Source organism: Lupinus angustifolius, chromosome LG01, assembly GCF_001865875.1.
Source record: "Lupinus angustifolius cultivar Tanjil chromosome LG01, LupAngTanjil_v1.0, whole genome shotgun sequence".
Lineage (NCBI taxonomy): Eukaryota > Viridiplantae > Streptophyta > Magnoliopsida > Fabales > Fabaceae > Lupinus > Lupinus angustifolius.
The window spans coordinates 25,959,094-25,980,247 of NC_032009.1; the positions used below are offsets into that span (position 1 = coordinate 25,959,094).

General features: G+C 31.3%; 3 protein-coding genes across 3 annotated transcripts; 2 read left to right on the forward strand and 1 right to left on the reverse strand.

Annotated features, from left to right (window-relative positions):
- Nucleotides 2,305-8,423, forward strand: LOC109358685. Its single transcript, XM_019603076.1, has 4 exons — nt 2,305-2,507; nt 2,894-4,035; nt 7,266-7,340; nt 8,102-8,423. Exons 2-4 carry the CDS (start codon nt 3,121-3,123, stop codon nt 8,237-8,239), a joined length of 1,128 nt encoding a protein of 375 aa, XP_019458621.1. The 5' UTR covers nt 2,305-2,507; nt 2,894-3,120; the 3' UTR covers nt 8,240-8,423.
- On the forward strand, nt 9,209-14,312 carry LOC109358693 (aspartic proteinase Asp1-like). Its single transcript, XM_019603087.1, has 8 exons — nt 9,209-9,738; nt 10,952-11,069; nt 11,579-11,802; nt 12,425-12,649; nt 12,766-12,904; nt 13,422-13,622; nt 13,725-13,797; nt 13,927-14,312. The coding sequence occupies exons 1-8, from the start codon at nt 9,506-9,508 to the stop codon at nt 14,034-14,036; spliced, it is 1,323 nt and encodes a 440-aa protein (XP_019458632.1). The 5' UTR covers nt 9,209-9,505; the 3' UTR covers nt 14,037-14,312.
- On the reverse strand, nt 14,930-16,886 carry LOC109358700 (protein ATAF2). Its single transcript, XM_019603100.1, has 3 exons — nt 16,572-16,886; nt 16,205-16,479; nt 14,930-15,722 (listed from the first exon to the last, which is right to left on the reverse strand). The coding sequence occupies exons 1-3, from the start codon at nt 16,729-16,731 to the stop codon at nt 15,264-15,266; spliced, it is 894 nt and encodes a 297-aa protein (XP_019458645.1). The 5' UTR covers nt 16,732-16,886; the 3' UTR covers nt 14,930-15,263.

Genomic DNA, 21,154 nt, shown 5'->3' on the forward strand with positions numbered 1-21,154 from the left:
ATATATTTTTAATATTTACCATCATATATTGAAATAAAACACAATATAAAAATCAATATTTAAAAAATATGACACATAAATAAATAAAGTTACTAAACTTGAATTAGGTAATTTACAAAAATAAATAATATGTAAATTATAAAATAACCAATCTAATGAAATGTCTATCAAAAAAAGAAGAAAGCTTTATTGAAATTTGAGGGGTAAATGAAATTTGTTGGAACAGAAACAATCCAACAAAAAACAACTTCTCATTTAAGAGACACTTTTTGTTTATTTTTCTATAAATAAAAGCTAGTTTATAATGTAGATCGATTGCTAAATATGTTTCAACTCTTATTTTTAGAAAAATAGGCAAAAACTATCTACCTTTTATTTAGAACTTAATAATAAATTTCCTCTTAATTCTCACATTATTTTTTTGATTGTCATACTCAAATTTTTTGTAATACTAATGATATTTTTCACTCTTTAAAGTAAATAATTAATCTTCCAATAAGTGTCGTTATTATGAATCGAATTGTTGACATTTTGGTCATCCTAATGATCCAATAAGACTTTACACTACTAGAACAACACGTTGTTTGTTATCAGATTTAATTTGAAGGCACAGGGTTTGGTATATCATTGCTCAATAATACTAATAAAAAAATTGATGAAACAAATTCTCCATTATCCAGTATCGATTACATATCTCAAATTCTTAATTAAATCAAATAATATTGACAAAGAGACGTCTTTGGAAAGAAAAAAAAAGAGACCCAATGAAGATCAATGTAGTTATTGCATAAGAACGCTGATGATAAATGTTATATTAAATATTTATAAGCATTAATAGAATATTTTAATATTTATGAACGTGTATTTTTTTACATAGTAAGTACAAGATATATTGTAAAATTTAAAAATCTTCTCTATTTAGATATTAAAAATTTAGTAAAACATGAAATCTGACATGAACCGAAACTATCAAACCCAATTTCACTGATCTTTTTAATATAAAAGAGAAAATAAAGAGAACAAACAACAATATTTTTTACTTTGGAGTTTGGAGTATTAGTCTATTTGGTAGTTGTTTAATTTGGCATAGAATCATAGTCTTCATAGATAAGGAAGGTTTAAGCCCATGGGTAAAAGGTAACGTATGGAAGAAAGATATAAAACGAGAAATTTGGTTGATGGTTTAAGGAAAAAAATTTGTAAGATATAAAAAGTGTAGTTTTTTCTATTAAGTTTTCTAATTGTGCAATTTTCAGTTTTCATTTTCTAACTTAAAAGAATGTGCAACAAATTCTTTTTTCTATCTATCCAAAATCAAAACGTGTTTCCTAAATCCTAAGTGACATTCCATGTGTCATTTTTGTATAGTGGAGTTTTGGTTTGTGGTCTTATTGATTTATGCAAAATTCATCTCTTATTTTTATGTAATTTTATCTTCTAACTTGTATGATTTTATAAAAATAAGAGAATAAAACATTTTTTCTTACCGAGATATAATTTATTTTTTCAACAATTTAAAATATGACATGTGTACTATTTTGTTTATTTTATAAATATTTTTATAAAAATGATTAAATAAGACAACATGTCATGATTTTAGTTGTTAAATAAGATAATTATCTCCATATACCAAGAGATAATTTGTTCTCTAAAAATAATCAACATTTTAATATACTTAGTATAAATAATCACAATCCAATAACTTATGGAATGAAATTTCGTTTTTTGAAAATTGAGGGTAAAATAAGGATTGATATTATTTAGTGCAGATTACATATATCATTATGACGTACACATAAAATAACAAAATAAGTTTTTGTCCTTAATTGCCAATATGCTATTATATCTAATAAAATTAAATATTCATAAAAATATCTATAATTGAAATAAATTTTAGATAATCAATTAATAAAAATAAATAATTGTTTGAAGAAAATTCATTTTTATCTTTTGAATAAAAATTGTTAGAAGACCAACTTAATCACATGTGCAAATTATACTATTTAAATCATTTTTTACATTTACTAGGTATATCAAAAGGATGATTATTCTTACACGAAAGACTAATTTTATATATTCAAGTATACTAAAGAACAAAAAACACACAGAAAAAATAGAAGAATAAAATAATTAAATTAGCATAGATGAAAATTACATTTTAATGTCGACATAATTTCCTTTTCCCTTTTTGAATTACTTTCTTTTACAATTTAAGCTAGTTTAAGTAATAAATTAAATTGTAATAAAAAATTATGTTAGAAAATGGAAATATTATTTCTATTTCTGCGGAACTTCAACTAAAAGGAGTTGGTTTTTTGTTCATAAAAAATAACAGCGTCTAATTTCAGTATCTCTACCGAACATGAAAACTAAACTGATGAGTATCCAATAATCACTTTCATGACTGGGTATTTATATAACTGACACACACAACGTATAATCAAACAAAAAATCAATTTTCAATTCTCGATTCTGAATTTTTCTCCTAAGCTTTTTTCGATATCCAGGTAAGTCCCTTCGTTATCTTATCACACGGTTTCTTTCATTTCCATTCCTTTTTAATCGCTTTTTTTCATAAGTGATTATTTTTATCATAATAATTCATGATCATTTTTTTGTACAATTCAGGGATTTGCATTTTCATTTTCAATAATTAGCTTTTAAAGAAGAAAATCTCATTGGTGATTGCTGTTATGATATGATATTTTTCATTAATTCAAATCTGATGCCAGTTGTAAATGAACTGTAAGAAAAGAAAAGCAGAGTTTTACATTTAATTCTGTTTTGGTTTCAAACAATTCAGGATACATAAGAATTTCTGTGTGTTATGACTCTGCTGTTTAGAGTTTGAAATTTTACTTGTAACTTGTAATTAAGTTATAATGTGATTCAGGTAATAAAGAACTGAGACTGCAGCATTGAGAAAATATATACATCAACCTATTGGATTTGCTCCTAGGCATTGCTTTATTCTAAAAGCCTCTAGTTCCTTTTGTGCTCGAAGAATTTGCGTGTGCTTGTTTTTTGTTGGTGCACCGGTGTCCTTGATGAACTAAAGTGAGTGAGCCTTTTGAAGTAGAGGGGATTGATAATCTGGAAGCGCAAATTTTAAGTTTAGATATGAAGGAAACAGATCAAATGAGAAAAGAAAATGAGTCAGAAATGGTGAAGGAAGAAGTTATCAATGATGGTACATCAAGTGTTGAGGCTGGGGAATTAGAATCTCACTCTTGCATTAGCCTGGAGAGGGATGCAAGCTTGCCAACCTGTCGCGTGTGCCAATGTGTTGAATCTGATAAAATGGGAGATGCCGCGCTAGAATTGTTGGGCATCTCTCCGGTTATAGAAGTGTGTAAAAGCAATGAGGAACTTAAGTCTGATGATGGTGATGAAATTCCAAAGCAAATCCCTCTGGACAGAAATGTCGAAAACAACTCGAGGGTGGTGGAATTTGTTAGCCCTGATGGTGAGGTTTTCATTTGTAAAAGTGATTTGGAAAGTGATTTGTCTCCTCAAGATACATTAATTGAGCTCGGTTGTTGTTGTAAAAATGACCTTGCTTTAGTCCACTATGCTTGTGCACTCAAATGGTTTGTCAGCCATGGTTCTACCATTTGTGAAATATGTGGACATATAGCAAAAAATATCAGAATTTCTGACTTCAATAAGGTTATTAGTTATTTAAAAGAGTATGAATCATTAAGGGAAGGAATTGCCAACGGTAATCCTGGTCCTGCACATGTTCATTCTAATACTGGTGTGGATCCTGATGCTGTGGCTTTTATCAGTAGGCAGTGGCTAAGTGAGATTGCACTATGGTTTTGTCCTCATAATAACAGTAACAATAATAACAATAGCATCATGGAAACATTTTCGCAGGCTATTTATGAGCAGCCTTCAAATATCGTAACTGAAGAGGCTGGCCCTGCTACGCATCCTGCATTGAAATGGGCTGCGGAAGGTACAGGGATCCTGCTTGCTACTGGGCTGCTTACTATCACCCTGGTGTGGTTCATAGCTCCTCGTGTTGGAGAGGTACTTATAATTGAATATCAATTGTGAATTTGTGATAGATACATAAAATACTAATCTTTATACATGTGACACTCTTTTGTAGATGTTCTTTCTTTTCCTGAATGTGCCTGCATATGCATACATGACCCCTTACCGTTTTCTGCATAACCATCTTTACTCTGAGCTTACCTAGTTACAAAATTATCACAGGCTTACATTTTCAGAAGGTTATGATAGGTGATGCATGCATTATATGTTGCTAACACGTGGAGCAAAGCCACTACTTTAGGTCTCTTATAAATGTATTCCTTCACATATTTGCTAGGGACTGGCTTTATGCTTGTGTCTTTTAGTCTGCTAGATCAAATAATAATTGAACAATTGTTGCTAGCACTTTTACTTAAAGAAGTTGCTTTCATCCTTATCAAAAATATTCTACCAATAATTTTTGTATTAAGTACATAGTACAAATTCAATAAGTGGACTGGGAAAAATGATGGATAGTACAGGACATTAGTTAATAATGGGCTCCCATCTTACGGTTGAAATTTATAAACTGGAATTCTGTATACTGATCACCAATAGGGTCGAACGCTGCCACTTTCCCCCTACTAAGATGCAGTAGAGGGAAAAGTCAAGCAAGAGAGTTACAAGGTCTTACGTAAGATTGGGAGGGAGATTTAAACATTTATTTACATATATAAAATAACAAAATAAGAAAAAAACCTACAAATCACAAAATTAACAATTAATTAAACTTTTATGGAAATTTAAAAAATGTATAATAAACTCACACAAGTTCATAACTCATAAATAACATTACTATCAAGTATCAACTAAGGAATCAGTTGGTGGACAAGATAAGAGAGACAAGATAAGAGAGACAAGATACAATAGGGCTATCATGTTGGCAAATCATATCTTGTTTATCTATTTTAGTTTATATCCCCCAGGGAAACTAGATTAGAAATGAGTAAGATAGGAAAGTACAATGTTTTCCCCTCATATCTTCATACCCTCACACCACAGTCGCAACCAGCATCGCCATCATATTATTGACATCGTTATTTATCCTGCTCATATCTTACTCTCTATCCTATCATGTTGTTATCCTATGGTGGCCACTAAACCGGCCGTAAAGTTTTTGATATGAAATAAAACTACACATTAAAAGAATGAAGTACAACCCAGTATAAAACGAAGGAAGAAGCAGTCACGAATGGTAGAAATGAAGAAGCAGTAATGTGGGGACAAATTTTTTAGGGCTTTTATGGATTTCTTTTGAAATGGGATTGGAACTTTGGGGTTCAGTAAGGTTTTATTTTTCGTTTTGGGCTCACAATTTGTAAGCTCGTATGAAAGGATTTTTAGGGTATATTTGGGAGTTTGGAGGAACAGGGAGTAAATTTCTTTTCCTTTGGTTTAAAATCCTCTAAATTTTGTGAAGTTTACAGTTTAAGATATCCACAAAATTAATTAAGGATGATTTCGGGGGGAAGAAAGGCTGCCCCTGAAAACAAGGGTGTGGTTTACTCAAAACCTTTTCCTCTATCTATATATACCGTTAAGATTTATGTTTGAGAATCTCATTTGTGTATGCAAACAAGGATAAAAGATAAAATTAAAAATCGGGGAACAGAAAGGATAATCTGCCAATTGTAGTATATATGAATGGTTATATTATGTTTTACCAGAAAAGGAATGGTCTGATTATGTTTGCGAGTATATTCTGAATTGTGAGCATTTTTATGCTTGCTTCTACAAAGCATCCATTTACATACCATCCTTATGGTATCTTGTCAATTGGTCTTGATTTTTAGCAAGTATGGTTTGGGTTTAGCAGGATATGTGCTTATATAAAGAGGAGTTGCACTCCGGAAAAGATGGGCAAGGTGCTAACCGAGCAATCATTGCAACTCACTCTAGTCCATGATATATCTATTTCCCAAGGATATCTTTTTTAGATAACTCTGGGCAGATCGTTTGGGTGGGGAATTTTATTTCTTATAGGCCTTGTCCCTCCTTTGCCATCTCTCTACTTCGCACATTTCACCTTTCCATTCTATTCTATTCAGGTTATTTTCTAAATTGGGGCATCAGTTTTCATGGATATTTGAAGGCCAGTGAAACTCATGAACTGAAACCCCCCTCGGTCGTAGTTCATTCTGTTTGTCTCAGGCAAGCATGATAGTAGAGTTGGATTTTGGACTTCTGGAGAGTTCTCTTGAATTTATTTCTTTCAGTTTGTGACATACACTTCCGACCAACCTTCAAGCTTCCTTGGCAAAATCATCTAGAACTCCAAAGCTTCACCCAAGGTCTAGTCTTTTGTTAGTATACCAGTGCTTTACAAATTAAAAGAAATCACTTCTTCTAATTTCAATGGGCTCACAACTCACTTTCTTTTGGTATGTGCAAATCTATCTAAGAAAAAGATGTTACTTATTTTGCACTGTGAAGTGGCTACTTTTCTGTGGAACAATTCTCTTTGAGCTCTGCAGAGCACTTGGTGTATCCATCTACAAACAAGGGCGACCTAGTATACGAGGCTCCCACTAGTGCGGTTTGGGGAGGGTAGATGCTGCAACCTTACTCTTGTAAGAAAATAGGTTGTTTCTAGGATTTGAACCCATGACTTCCAGGTCACAAAAAGCTTGTTGCGCCCTAAAACAATTTTTATGGTTAACTACTAAGGCTTTGGTAAAAACGTAGAGGCTAAACTCTTTTGACATTCTGCATTTTTGGCTGTCTTTCAGTTTGTGTAGGTCTAGCATAATAATGCTTGTATCCTGGCCCTCAAAATTGATTTTGGTATTCTACTCATGGCTACGTCAAGCAAGTTGAAAATTTAGATGGGCAAAGGGATTAGCATTGCTGCATACTTAGCTTTCTCTTGAACTTCCTTGTATATAGTTTTCTTGGTTGGTTCTTGAAAGATATACTCTTCTGGTGTTGGTTGTGTTTGGGAAATGTGATTACATGTCTCGTCGCTTCTTAGAAAGCTGAATTAGTAGTATCTACTGAGGAAAAGATAATTGAATCTTGCTCTAGGTAGTTTGATCATGCAGGAGATTTACATTTTGGAATATATGGTTTATGATAGAAACCAATTACTGCATTTGACCCATTTAGCCGACCTTGCCAGTGGAAAAAACTTGTTTCACTCGTTGGATTTATCGATTGCTTCTTCCCTGCTAATTTTCATTTTGGTTAGTAGCATATCTGTAATACAACCTGTATTTGTTGTGCAGAAAACTACGAAAAGTGGCCTTCACATCATATTTGGATGTGTCTGTGCTTTAACAGTGGTGGTTTTCTTCCGCTTTGTAAGTATCTCATCTACTCCCTCTGTTTCATAGCATTTGTTGCTTTAGAGATAACATTTTGTTCATTTTATCTATCACTTCAGAAAACCAATATGGTATTAATTATTTTTCCAACTATATCCTTGTTTCTGGGAATGTCCACTGAATAAAATGATAGAGCAATAATGGAGTGAGAGGACAATTTAGTCAAATGTTGTTATAGTACCCAAAATTCAGGGTTTTAGTAACACATTTCTTAATTTTTTGAGCAAAAGTCTAAACGACAGATATTATAAAATGGAGGGATTTCTTCTTTTTGGTCCTTATTCATACTTCTTGCTAAAGAAATTTGATTCAATTTAGATTCTTTTTTGGCTGGATCACAATTTATCTGTGTTCAGAAGTAATTGAATATGAAAGAAGACCCTGACTTTATGTTTTGGCTTAAGGGACTGTGATTAAGTGAATGAATTATTTGCTAAATTATGATGGCATGAAAAAGTATACAGAAGATGCACATATTCCTGACAGTCATTGTAACTGTGAAGGAATAAATGGCTAAAAGGGTCTGGAAAATACTGTATGGATAGTATTCGTACTACATACTTTGTTTTACATGATCCATACATCATCCATAGTATATTATTTTTATATAAGATTAATGACGGATGATGTGTTTGTTAATGTAAAAAATCTTACACTATTAGTATTCTCATCAATCCCGGAATTAATGTAAATCTATTTTTTTCTTCTGATTATGTATACCTCACCTCATATTGCAGTTTGTGCTCACCAGAATCAAGTATGGACCTGCACGTTATTGGGCAATCTTGATTGTTTTCTGGTTTCTTGTCTTTGGAATATGGGCTTCTCGGACACATGGTGCAACCCATACAACTGATACATTGGATATAACGTGATCCCTTAGTACAGAGCCTAAGCATCTTTCTTAATCTTATTTCATTTCCTTGCCATCTTGAAATTTGAGATTTTTTATAGAAATTCATTATCATAAGACTCGTGAGTCTATTTTATAGATCCTTATAATTGTTAAATGTAATATAACATTTATGTTATTTGTACTTAATAAGTTAGATTTCTGAATGCTAGTTTAGTTTTCTGTTTGCAGTTCTTTCATTTTTTGTTCCAAAGGTTGATAATGTGTGAACCTATGCTGGATGAAATATATCCGAACTTAAGAAAATGCAGACCATTTGATAAAGAAATATCATAATAATAATGTAGCACTTCGATTTTTTTGTACTATCCTTTGGAGTTATATTTTTTTTTGTATAACGAAATATATTCCATCATTTATTATTTATTGTTAAAACTATATTTTCTAAAAAAAACTAGCTTTTATAGATGGTTGACAAGGAAGTATAATTTTATGATTCCGATGTAAAATTATTTTTTAGAATTGGAGTTAAATTTATAAGATTATCATTGACAGAATTACAGATGAACTTCTTCTAAGTTAACAGTTATTTTACTAATTCAAAATGGTGTCAAAACCAAAACGTAATATAATGAGTCTTTGTATATAATTTTTTTTTGTAAACAATCACTATTTCCCCTGTTCTAGAAGTTTCAGGAAAAGTTACAAATAGACAAACACATACATAACCAAAAGAGCAATTCACTGCTTCTGCTCCCAATTTTTTCTTTCTTTTTTAATATACTTTTAAAGGTTCTCATAAAAATGAATGAGAAGAGGGTGAGCCTCCATAAGTAATCCTATGGTTACTTGCCAGGTAAATGAAAGTAAAATTGTGTACATCTATAATCATAGGTCCCCTATGTAAAGCTTAGTGTACTATGCAACAATTTTATTTATTTTTTCTAAATGGAAGAAATGCAATTTTGTTTAAAGGACAAAGTAGTTTATGCTAGGAAGAAAGGAACATTGCATTACATGTATGCACCACAAGCAATCCCACATAAGCCCAAACCATACGACAATGATTATTCTTAAAAACTTACAGCAAGAAAAAGCAATACCCTCCCTCCAATGAATCCTTACCTTACCTTGATTAATGTATAACAATTCTTTCAAGCTTCAAGGAATCACCACCACCATAATTTTAATTTAAAGTCAACCCAAAGTCTTCAATTTCATCTCATATATTTCATTAAACACACACACACATATTCATAATCTCCAATACCATAGGTTAAAAAAATTAATGATGAAGATAAGGAAAGTAGGATGGGTGGTGGTAGTTGTGACAGTTATGGTGTTGAATTTGTCTACTTGTTCAGCTTGGTTTGGTAGTAGTAAAAACAAAAATGGTGGAAGAAAATCTATGTTTTTCCATGGTGATGAAGAAGCCATGCCATCAACCTCAAGTTGGGTCATGAATCTAGCTGGCTCAAGCTCCATTGTGTTTCCCCTTTATGGCAATGTTTATCCTGTTGGGTATGTCCAATAACTTTACTTTTTTGTGTTTGTAATGCTTTCTTTCTACCTTGGATGCCTATGCCTTATTTGTTTTGGTGATTCATGTGTACAAAACTTTTATGTTTTGACTTTTGACTGTTTTAATGCATTGAATAGATACTTATTTGTTATGTATTGCACTTAAAAGTAACTTTTTGTGGACAACATTCATCATGTTTTTAAAGATGTGAATATCCAAATTCATATTAATTGGAGGGGTATATTTCTTCTTTTCATTTTTGTAATGATTTCACCTTTCTCTTCCTTTTAAATTTTAATATTTTGTAATTCATTATTGAAATAACATAAAGGGAGGTATAGATAAATAAGAATTTGCTGTCACAAATTGTCTCACAAACCATGTCTAGATTAATGAAAATATATTATGTCAATTAAAAAAATTAAACATTTAATATTTTTTATTTTTGCTTCAATATTAATGATTCATAATATGGTTTAAGATATAGTTTATGACAATAGATCTTTATCATGTATATAGAAGATTCAAGCAGTGTATGTTACTGATGTTTCATGTGCATCAATGTGTGATATTCCCTTATTTGTTATGTATTTTTTTAATCACGTGTAATAAACAGAGGAAGGGAGAAAATGCTTTTCAGTTTAAGCAAGTTGGTTTTTGGAGAAAAATGTTAACCTCCAAAAAATAATAATTCACAAACAAATCTTATTAATGTGAAAATATTATAAAAGTGTAAAAGTGAGTATTATAATACTTTCTCGTACTTTGGTCAAGGTATGAAAAACCTTATTTATAGTATAAAGTAACTTGGCTAAGAAATTAATAAAGATATGTTGTAAAACAATTCAACCTGTATTAAATGTGTGAAATCTATAAAATGTGATAGCTTTGTTCTCTTATGCTTATTACAATTCACAAACATTCTGTCTTTTTTACCTTTTTATTTATTGTTTCCAGGTCTCATATATCCATTGCATTTTGACAAACAATAGTTTATAAAAGAATGCTAAGGGCATTTGATAAGGCATTTAAGATAGAAACTTTGCATTGCAAAATAGTATAAAAGTTATGATTTTCAATATAATGTTTCTATTTTTATACTTCCCTTAGGACAGTCCTTGCTGGGACACTAATTTATTTTAGAACAATTCCTGGTGAAATCAATTCTTAAGTTATTCCGACATAATTCATGGTTACTTTCAACATTTGCAGATTCTACAATGTTACTGTCAACATTGGGCAGCCACCAAGGCCTTATTTTCTAGATGTTGACACTGGTAGTGACCTCACATGGCTCCAATGTGATGCCCCTTGTTCCCATTGCTCTGAGGTATTACCTTAACTAGATGGAAGAACCCAGAAATTGTTTATTCTTTAAATACTGTAATTGACAAAGTACAAAGTTATATGACATTGATAAGCTCATCCTTGCATAAAGATAGATAATAGATACATAAAAAATGGCTGCCGAGTGCATGAGACTCCTACTTAGTGGGATATGAGATTAATAGATGTATGTAGTCTTTGTTAGATATATTTGGATTGATAGAGCATCATCTTATTTAGGATTTAGTTCATTCCATTTTATTTGAGTTTATCTATAGTTTATGTTTGCCGTGATAGTTATTATTGGAGTTTATCATCCTATCGTTCCTAACAACTTCTGCTTATAAAATAACTTTTGTTTATTGATAGGATGATAAACCTCAATAATAATAAACTCAAATAAAATGGAACTAACTAAATCTTTAATATGCTCTATCAATCCAAATATATCTAACGGCCTTACGTGGAGAAGCTGTTTCAATGATTGGTATTGATTTGTTCCTTATTTTTCAGACACCACATCCACTATACAGGCCCAGCAATGACTTAGTTCCCTGCAAGGATCCAATATGTGCATCTTTGCACCAAACTGGTGACTATAACTGTGATGACCCTAATCAATGTGACTATGAACTTGAGTATGCAGATCATTACTCATCCCTTGGTGTACTTGTCAAGGATGTTTTCCTTCTCAACTTCACCAATGAAATCCAACTTAAAGTTCGAATGGCACTTGGGTTAGTAACTCTGAAAACTTTGCTTTACCATTTCAACCATTTTATTCATCAAACCTTAATCTATGTTTGTTCTCTTGAAAATTCGGTATTTGATTCTGTAAGCAGTTTTTTGGAAAAGGTCTTGAATTAGATCAAAGTTCATGTGCATTTCAAAGTAAGAAATAAGAACGTATGCATTGACCCCTATGACATCTCACCTAATAATATGCAATATGCATGTTTAATTGTTTATGTTGATTGTTTTGGCTACCTTATGGAATAATATTTAGAAGCAAGGAAAATTGAGAGATTAAGACTAAATAATACAATTATGTTTCTCATAGTATGTATTTCACATTCAAGAATGATTAAACTTCTTTTCTTTTTACTGTCCAACAAATTTGTGATGAAAGTTCAGAAATCGTGAGGTTTGAATAATAAATCCCAAGCAAGTAACACCTAACCGGAAAATCTTCAAATTGACTATTTGGCATAACATAGGAAGATCTTAAGAATATATCTGATCAATTCATGGCTACCTAAGCACACCCCTGATGATTAAACCAATGTATTTTTGTTAACAAGAAAGTAAGAAACTTAGAAAAGTTTTGTGATGCACCTCTTTTCTGGTTCCTCTCAACAGATGTGGATATGATCAGATTTTTCCAGCATCATCTTACCACCCCTTAGACGGAATTCTTGGCCTTGGCCGGGGAAAATCCAGCTTTATATCACAGCTAAGTAGTCAGGGCTTGATGAAAAATGTCGTCGGGCACTGTTTAAGTGCACAAGGAGGAGGGTACATCTTCTTTGGAAATGCTTATCATTCTTCTCAAGTGAGTTGGATTCCGATGTCATCTATAAATTCGTAAGTAATAGGAGGTTCAGAAACCAAGCTCCTCCTTTCACCTTTTCCACATGTATTGTAATGATTCATAGTTCTATGATATCTTCTGATTAAATGTTCCTTGTTGTTTGTGTCAGCAAACATTACTCAGCCGGGCCAGGTGAACTTGTTTTCGGAGGAAAGAGGACCGGGGTAGGAAATCTGCTTGCTGTTTTTGACACTGGGAGTTCATACACTTACTTCAACTCTAAGGCTTACCAAGCATTGATATCTTGGGTCAGTTAAATCAATTTTCTCTATATCCCAACTTGAAGTATTTCATTTCATAGGGAAATTCTAGGATACCTATCAAATATTTCATTGGTTGTTGGTTAACTAACAAAATTTTAAACATTTCTTCTAATATCAATGCTTAATGAATATATGACAATTCACCTCGAGTATAGTACCTGTCAAGGTACCATAGCAATTTTCACTTCATAACCATGAGGCATTTGTGCTAAGATCATGTCATTGATGTTTAAAAAGAAAAGTACTTTCTTTAGTAAAAAATAAAAGGGTGGCCTAATGCACATAGCTTCCACTTAGTGGGGTCTGAAGAGTGTAGATATACGTAGTTTTATCCGATAAGCAGACAGACTGTTTTCAGAATTTGAACTCATGACCTCATACTCAATAAGGAATAACCTTATTGTTGTGCCAAATTCACTCTCTAAAAGTACTTCCTTCGGTAATACTACAAAACTCTGGCAGACTACTTAAGATGGGTGTTTTAATCAATTTCCATGTGTAGTTGAAGAAGGAATTAACTGGAAAGCCCATAAAAGCAGCACATGATGATCATACTGTCCCTCTTTGTTGGCAAGGTAAAAGGTCTTTCAGAAGCATACGTGAAGTAAAGAAATACTTCAAGCCTCTAGTGCTTAGTTTCGCCAGTGGTGGAAGAGTTAAAACTCAGTTCGAAATTCCTCCTGAAGCTTATCTGATAATATCAGTGAGTTCTAAGTTCTAACCTATTAGTATGTTCTATGTTTCTTAACTTCTTTATCACTATTATACACATTTCATGTGTGAATGAAACAATTTGTTGTGCCAGAACATGGGAAATGTTTGTCTAGGCATTCTAAATGGCTCTGAAGTAGGAATGGAGGAACTGAACCTAATTGGAGGTAGGAATGTTCTTACTACCTTTCTTTCTTCTTGTTCTGCTTTTGAGTAATGGGTATTATCACTTGTATTAAAATTCATAGCAGTTTTCATCAAAAAGCATCATAAAAGTATTGACCTTGTTTATGCAGACATATCCATGCAAGACAAAGTGATGATATTCGACAATGAGAAGCAGTTGATTGGTTGGGCACCTGCAGATTGCAGACGTATACCGAGATCGAGAGATTTCAGTATTTGATCATAAAAAGTTCTACCAAGTTCACCGAGCATTACTTTGGTATCATCAGAGGGTGGATATAGAACATGGTGATTGGATTGTCTAATGTATATTTTATGGGTTGTGTATAATACATTGGAGTAGGGTCTAGAGGTTAAACATAATGATAGAAAATGTGTATTAGTATTTCTATAAGTGATTGTTTATGGCTCATATCACATTAGTTTGACTGCATTATTTGGAATTAACTCAGAATTGAAAGGGCTAAGAAAATGCAAATGGATGCAAGATCATACATAAGTCTATTGATTCTGTAATTAGTTGACAGTTCCTATTCAATTTTACTCAGACCAAAGTCTTCCTTAAAATGTCAAAGGATACAAAAGTTGAACATTATTTCTCACAAATTTGGACAACTTTACATTCTATAATGCAAGTGCTTATCCTTTGGTTTGTAAAAGTTATGAGAAATAGATGTACAAATAACATCTCTCACGATGTTGTATGTATATTTCCATAATTGAGTATACATTTTGAGGAGCACATCTTCTGTCCTACAATATGAGTTATATCATTTGTCATGAGCTATGATTGGTCAGAAAAATACTTAATAATTAAACTTTAACTTAAATATATCTTTTTCAACCAATCACAGTTCGTGACACATGGAGTGACATAAAATGTGGGAAAAAAGATGTGCTCCTATATTTTGGTGCAATGTTAGGCTGCACTATCTCAAAAGCCTCCTTCCTTCAGTTTGGGAGTTTTCTCTATATGAGCAGTGATAGTGTGGGATTTTTGGACCCCTCCCATTTTGGACGTTTAAAAAGTAAGTATAAAGCAGAATGAAACTCAATTCATCAATAGGAAAACTTTCATTTAGCTTTTCATTCCTTTGAATTGAAAAAATGAAATATATTAAAAAAATGCTGCTACATCAATGGAACAAGAACTTTCTACTTGAGTCCTTAGATGTAAACACTGCAACATCCTAACATCTTCAGTTCTTCACCTATGAGATCATTCTGCTTATTTTTTAGTTACAAATGATCTCAATCCCCAGTAGAATCCGAATAAAGAGAATCGTCGCTACAATTGAACAAATGTTTGGTTTATAGGGCCGGTAAGGTAGGTGTGAATGCAAACTTTTCCTACAACGAATGACACATGTACCAACTTCCTAAGAGTCAATGTCATTTTCATCTATCCTCACTAGACCTAAGAGCCTTGCGCACTGGACCATCATTTTTATGGTTGAAAGAACATCAATATGTCTTGGAATGGCGAGGGCTGGTTTATTTGGTACTGAGGAGCAAAAGGGTCATCTGGTGGCATGTTTATTTCACTGTCCATGAAATTGAACTGAAAATCAAAGGCTGGTCCTTGCTCAAGTTCATTCCACTTCGGCTTACTCTGCACTTCCTTGTCGCATGTGACATTCGGCGAAACCACATGCTCCGAGCAGCTGGAATCCGTGTGCAACCTTGGCATCGAATCCGACGTGTCCATGTGCAATTGGTCATTCTTGAAATCAATCTGGCAATACGTGTTCTCAATCTCTGGCTTAATCTCATTCTCATCATGCTCGTACTCATACTGAACAACTTCCTCTGAAACCTTTGATACCAGTGCTTTCTGATCCACACTGTTGAATTTCTCAATCTTCCCTTTCTTATTGTAAATTCTACACAACACCCAATCATCAAGCTGCCAACAAAATCAAATAAATCATGTCAATATCATATGTCGCACCATAAAAAAAGTATCAAATTTGACCAAAGCAAATATTCTTCATCTTTTCACACTTAAATTCAACAAATTGAGGGGTTGGTTCAAATCTCACCAACCAACACTATAGGAAATTATTATTAATTAGAGATAATGGTACAGTGAACAATGCTTTAAAATATAGATTATATCACATTATGCAGTTGTGACATCACAAAATAATCAATGATTGAGGGTAGCATATTTCTATCCCACAATGACACTCAATGTGTTATGACCTGTGATTGGTCAGAATTTTTAAGTTAAAATACATTTTCATTTTCTTTAACCAATTATAAATTGTGTGACATACATGTACTCTCATATCAAGACCATATTATGTTGCAGAGCAATTCATACTGCAACCACAATTTAAAATCATATTCATACTAGAAAACTAAGGAAGAAGAAAATTGTTATACCCTCAAGTTATTTTTCTTGCCGGCTGATCTGTCAACATTGGCAAGGCGATATTCATGCATAATCCAATTAGTTTTCACTCCTCCGGGAGCTTTGCCTGCATAGAACACAAGAGCCTTCTTGATCCCAAGCGTCTTCGGCTTTCCGATCGGCTTGTCAGCTCCGGTGGCCTTCCAATACCCGCTCCCAGCCGCCCTGTTCGGGCGTGAGCCGTTTGGATATTTTCGGTCCCGAGGAGTAAAGAAGTACCACTCTTTTTCACCATAAAGAGCCATTTCTGCACAAAATAACAAAACAGAGTTAGAATTTTTAATCTTAATTCAAATCAAAAACGGATTTTTATTGCAAATTTAAGAGCAAATAAAGTACCTGGAAGTTGCCATGGATCAAACTTATACAAATCAATTTCTTTGATGATAGGGGCAGCAATTGACTGAGCAGCACATTTTCTACACAAATAGTGATTCACCAACTCATCATCTGTAGGGTGAAATCTGAACCCGGGTGGTAACACTAATTCACCTTGCATTCTTGTTCTCTTGTTTTTTGATTCGAAACTTGGAACTTATGATAGAAGGAGGGGTTGTGGGTTTTATAGGGTATGTGGGAGAGGTTAATTTGACACATGAGTGGGCCAGATGGTATGCGACAACGATGGGTGGTGATTTTGTTGAAAAAGATCTAGATTGGGTAAAGGATGCCAATGGATCCCCGGATCCATGTGTATTCATCAGTAATACCCATAATAGATTGAGTACGTATTTTTGTTAGAAGTTAATCGGGATTGATAATTTTGAAAAATGTTCTTGATTGGGTCTAGGCAACAAGGTATATATTGACATTACTCCTCCCAACAAGTGTCCTCCTAAGAATCGAACCATTGATCTCGAAGATTCAATGGGTTTTACACTACTAAAATAACGTCTTATTAGTTTTTCATGTTTATTTAAGTAAAATGAGTTGTTTTTAATCGACCATTTAAATTATTTTTAATTATTTTTATAATTTTTCATTGTTTTTCTTTATTTACAATTATTTTTAAATTTTTGGATATTCCTTACTTCCTTCATACCCAACATATATTATGTGAGTTTATATAATAATTTTTGTTAAGAGAAAAGTCTAAAACTCTTAAATTTACTCTTTATAAGTTCATCTCAAATATAAATAAATCTAAACACTAACATATTTTCAATATCGTTTTTAATAGAAACAACTTCTCACACTAAATAATAATTTTAATATTGATATATTTTTACGAAATCAAAACAATTAACTGATTTTATTCTTATGAAATTAGTTAAATTTGGTGTAAATATTACTAAAAAGTAAGGGCAAGAAGGCAGTGGGTAAATGGAACATGGGGTGTCCCACTTTGTATGGTGTGATTCTGTCACTGCTTCCGTCACGGTTCTTTGTCTCTACATTTTTTGTAATACCGTTGACCAACTGCCACGATGACTGCGGTCGATAACGTTGAATCATGGATTCACTGATTTCTACTCTAACTCAATAACTCAACCAAATGCTCTACGCATTAGAAAAAATAGAAGATAATCTTCATTTATTCAAAAATCAAATAGTATAATATATATACTATCAAATTAAATATTTATATATAATTAATTAATTTAAATATTTATACATAATTAATATATTATTTATATTATTTCTCTTTGAATAGTCAATGATAATTAAATATAAATGATAGATGATAAAATAAGAATGTATAAAACTTAAACAATGTAATATATATATATATATATATATATATATATTATATGAAATGACAGATAAATATGAAATGATACGAGAATAATGGCATTAGAAAATGTACACTGACATAGTAACAGTGGATTTGTAACCCAATTCATATTTTTTAGTGGGTCTAATTAGGAAGGTACCTGGATGTTACTTTGCAAAGGATTCATGTGGAGACATTTCAACAACACTTTTCCCCTGTAGGACCTATTGTCTATGGTTAACGTAAGGTATGACATTATATGCCTTTACACAAGTTCGTATCCTTTTCAACTTTGACAGCTTGAGTCCATTCTCCTTTGAAACTCCCTTGACTTATTTTTACAGCTTTTAACCAAATCTGATTATGGTGTTACAGTGGTGAACTTTTAATTAAATTATATATATATATATATATATATATTATAATATAATTATTATTATCTGTAATATATAAGTCAATTATGAAAATTGTTCAGTGACTAAGTATCTTACAAACAACTATTAAGTTGAAGACTTGAATCCTTAGTGTTATTTTAAAAATATTAGTTTTTTCATATTTAAATTGGTTTTGATTAGTACAGTATGATCGATTTTGGCTAGTACGATATGATTGATTTTAATAAATATTTTTTATTTTAATATATTTAATTGTATGATCGGTATAATTATTATATTGTACAAATATATGGACCGATTCACCAATTTTTAGTTGAACGGATTAGTACGGTTTATATAAGTGTGGTTATAATAACTCATGCAAAAGTCACGAGGAATACACAATTTTTCTTACTTTATAACTTAACTCAATATCCTTATCAGCAAGTCCTAAAGACTCAGGTTAACGTAGGTATTTAAATAAGGCTGTTTGTGACTGTGTGAAGTGTGAACCCTCAATGTACTTATATTTATCTATAAACAAATTACTATAAACATCAACAATTTACGAATAATCAAACCCTCGTGCTACCAGTTTGTCATGTTGTGCATGATTTAAAAAAGATTTTATCTTTCATTTTGTCTTTGAAATTTGTTTTGTCATATAGTTTTATGAAAAGAATAAAATATTTCTTTATATCAAGAAATAATTTATCTCCTATAGCCACTAAAAATATGATATGTGTATTATTTTGTTTAGTTTTTAGAAATATTTGTATAGAAAATGATTACATATGACACATGCTATAATTTTAGTAGATATAAAATATAATTTATCTAGTTGTAGATGCTATATTCTCTTTTATGAAATGGACACTGGTTCTATACTTGGGCACCAAGATTACCCTTCTCCTCCATATACATGCATGTGTCTACTTTCTAGCAGCCATCTTGTAAAGTGGTCTAATAAACCAATTGTTTAAGATTGCAATGAAATATAGTTCAAATGTTCAAGGAATATGGTCCATAAACATCATTGTCAACAGTGACTCTATTTGGACGTTGTAGCAGCCAACATATGTCGAAGAGAATTGAACATTTTGTCCTCTAGTAAAATTGCCACTCTCTAGGAAATTGCATAATCTTTCACACTAGCTGCCAACATTGACTTCAAATTCCTGTCTCACTTGTAGAGTAAGGGACAATTTGCAACTTGTTTGGTTGAAACTTGGACCAACCTTCAAATGGGGCTTGGACTTATCTTAGTAGGGCTGGATCCCTAATTATTGATCACTACAACTTGGGTTTGGGCCTTAAGCTGAGAAATATGATTATGATGATTCGTTTTTTTTTAATAATTCAAACAAGGGGTTTGTGGAGTGTTATTAACGGGTGTGCATCTACTGTTCACACTTAGTGTCATTTCATGTGTCATGACCTTGTGATTAATCATATAATTATTTAAATATATTTTTTCAACCAATCATAAGGTCATGCTACATGGAGTGACACTAAATATGGGACAACAGATGTGCATTCGTTATTAACAACGTATTTAGTATTAAACCTGCTAGAGTAATGAGATAGTGTTATAATAGTTCAATATTTATATATGTAAATTAGTAAGTTACCGTGCATTTGCATGTTGCATGGTTAAGAACATATATATTATATGTGAGTTGTATCTCTAAGTATAAGAAATAACTTAAATTTTTCTTTTATTTTTAAATTGATATATCCTTCAAAAATCAATGTCCCTCATTGTTCAATTGGACAAAGTTTAAATATATACAATATCATAGTGTGTAAAAACTTAATTTTATGATCTGGAAAACAAAAAATTGTAAATGAGTTTAAAAATTGGTGAGTTAATAGGCTGAATATTTGGCCCTCATTAGCATTACACATATCAATATAAACAGAATTGTTGTGTTCTTTTTCATCACCTAATATTATTAAGTTTAAAAACATTTGCATCAACAACTTAATAACTAATTGAACTGAATTATAAATATTTTTACTTGGAATTAAACTCAAAACATACTCATTTATTTGATCAATAATTTGAATAGTTGATTCAAGTATTGTCCTTGTTTATAAAAGCTTTTCATGTTTAGTGCTCTTGTAGATTTGGATAAGTACTTTGAACTATACATCTATTGGATTATCAAAATTAATAAATGTATATATCATTAGATAGGGAATGACATGGTTATAAGAATTGTAAAGAAAAAATAAATAATATTACTCTAACTAATACACACTAATGTTATTATATTTTTTTGTTGAAGTAATTATGTATAATTACTTATAATTTATTATAATATTTTAAAATTGTAATATTGTCTTGATTATATGTTTTCATTCATACAATTTTTACACAAAAATATTTTAATGATCTGCAAGAAATAATAGATGAAACATAAAATGATTAAATGATACTAATTGAGAATATTTTAAAATCTATTTAAATGTGTAATTACTACATATTCCATTTAGTATATTTAAAATATTTTTTCAAAGTTTCATAACAATTTTAATACATAATTTTAAAGTAGAAACTAAATCATCATAATCAATATCAATAATTCATTAATTATAGGAAAAGAAGTATTTGGTAACTTTCAAGTTTTTTTTAATTAGTATTAAAAACGACTAATTTTATGAAATAAATTAAATATCATCAACCTCATTAATTGTAATATCACAGTTCATTATATTAATAATATGATTGAATTCATGATATTAACACATTTTAATGATATTAAATTAAAACATTTTAAGATCTATTTAAATAATTAGTATTAAACATTGTTATTTTTATGAAATAAATT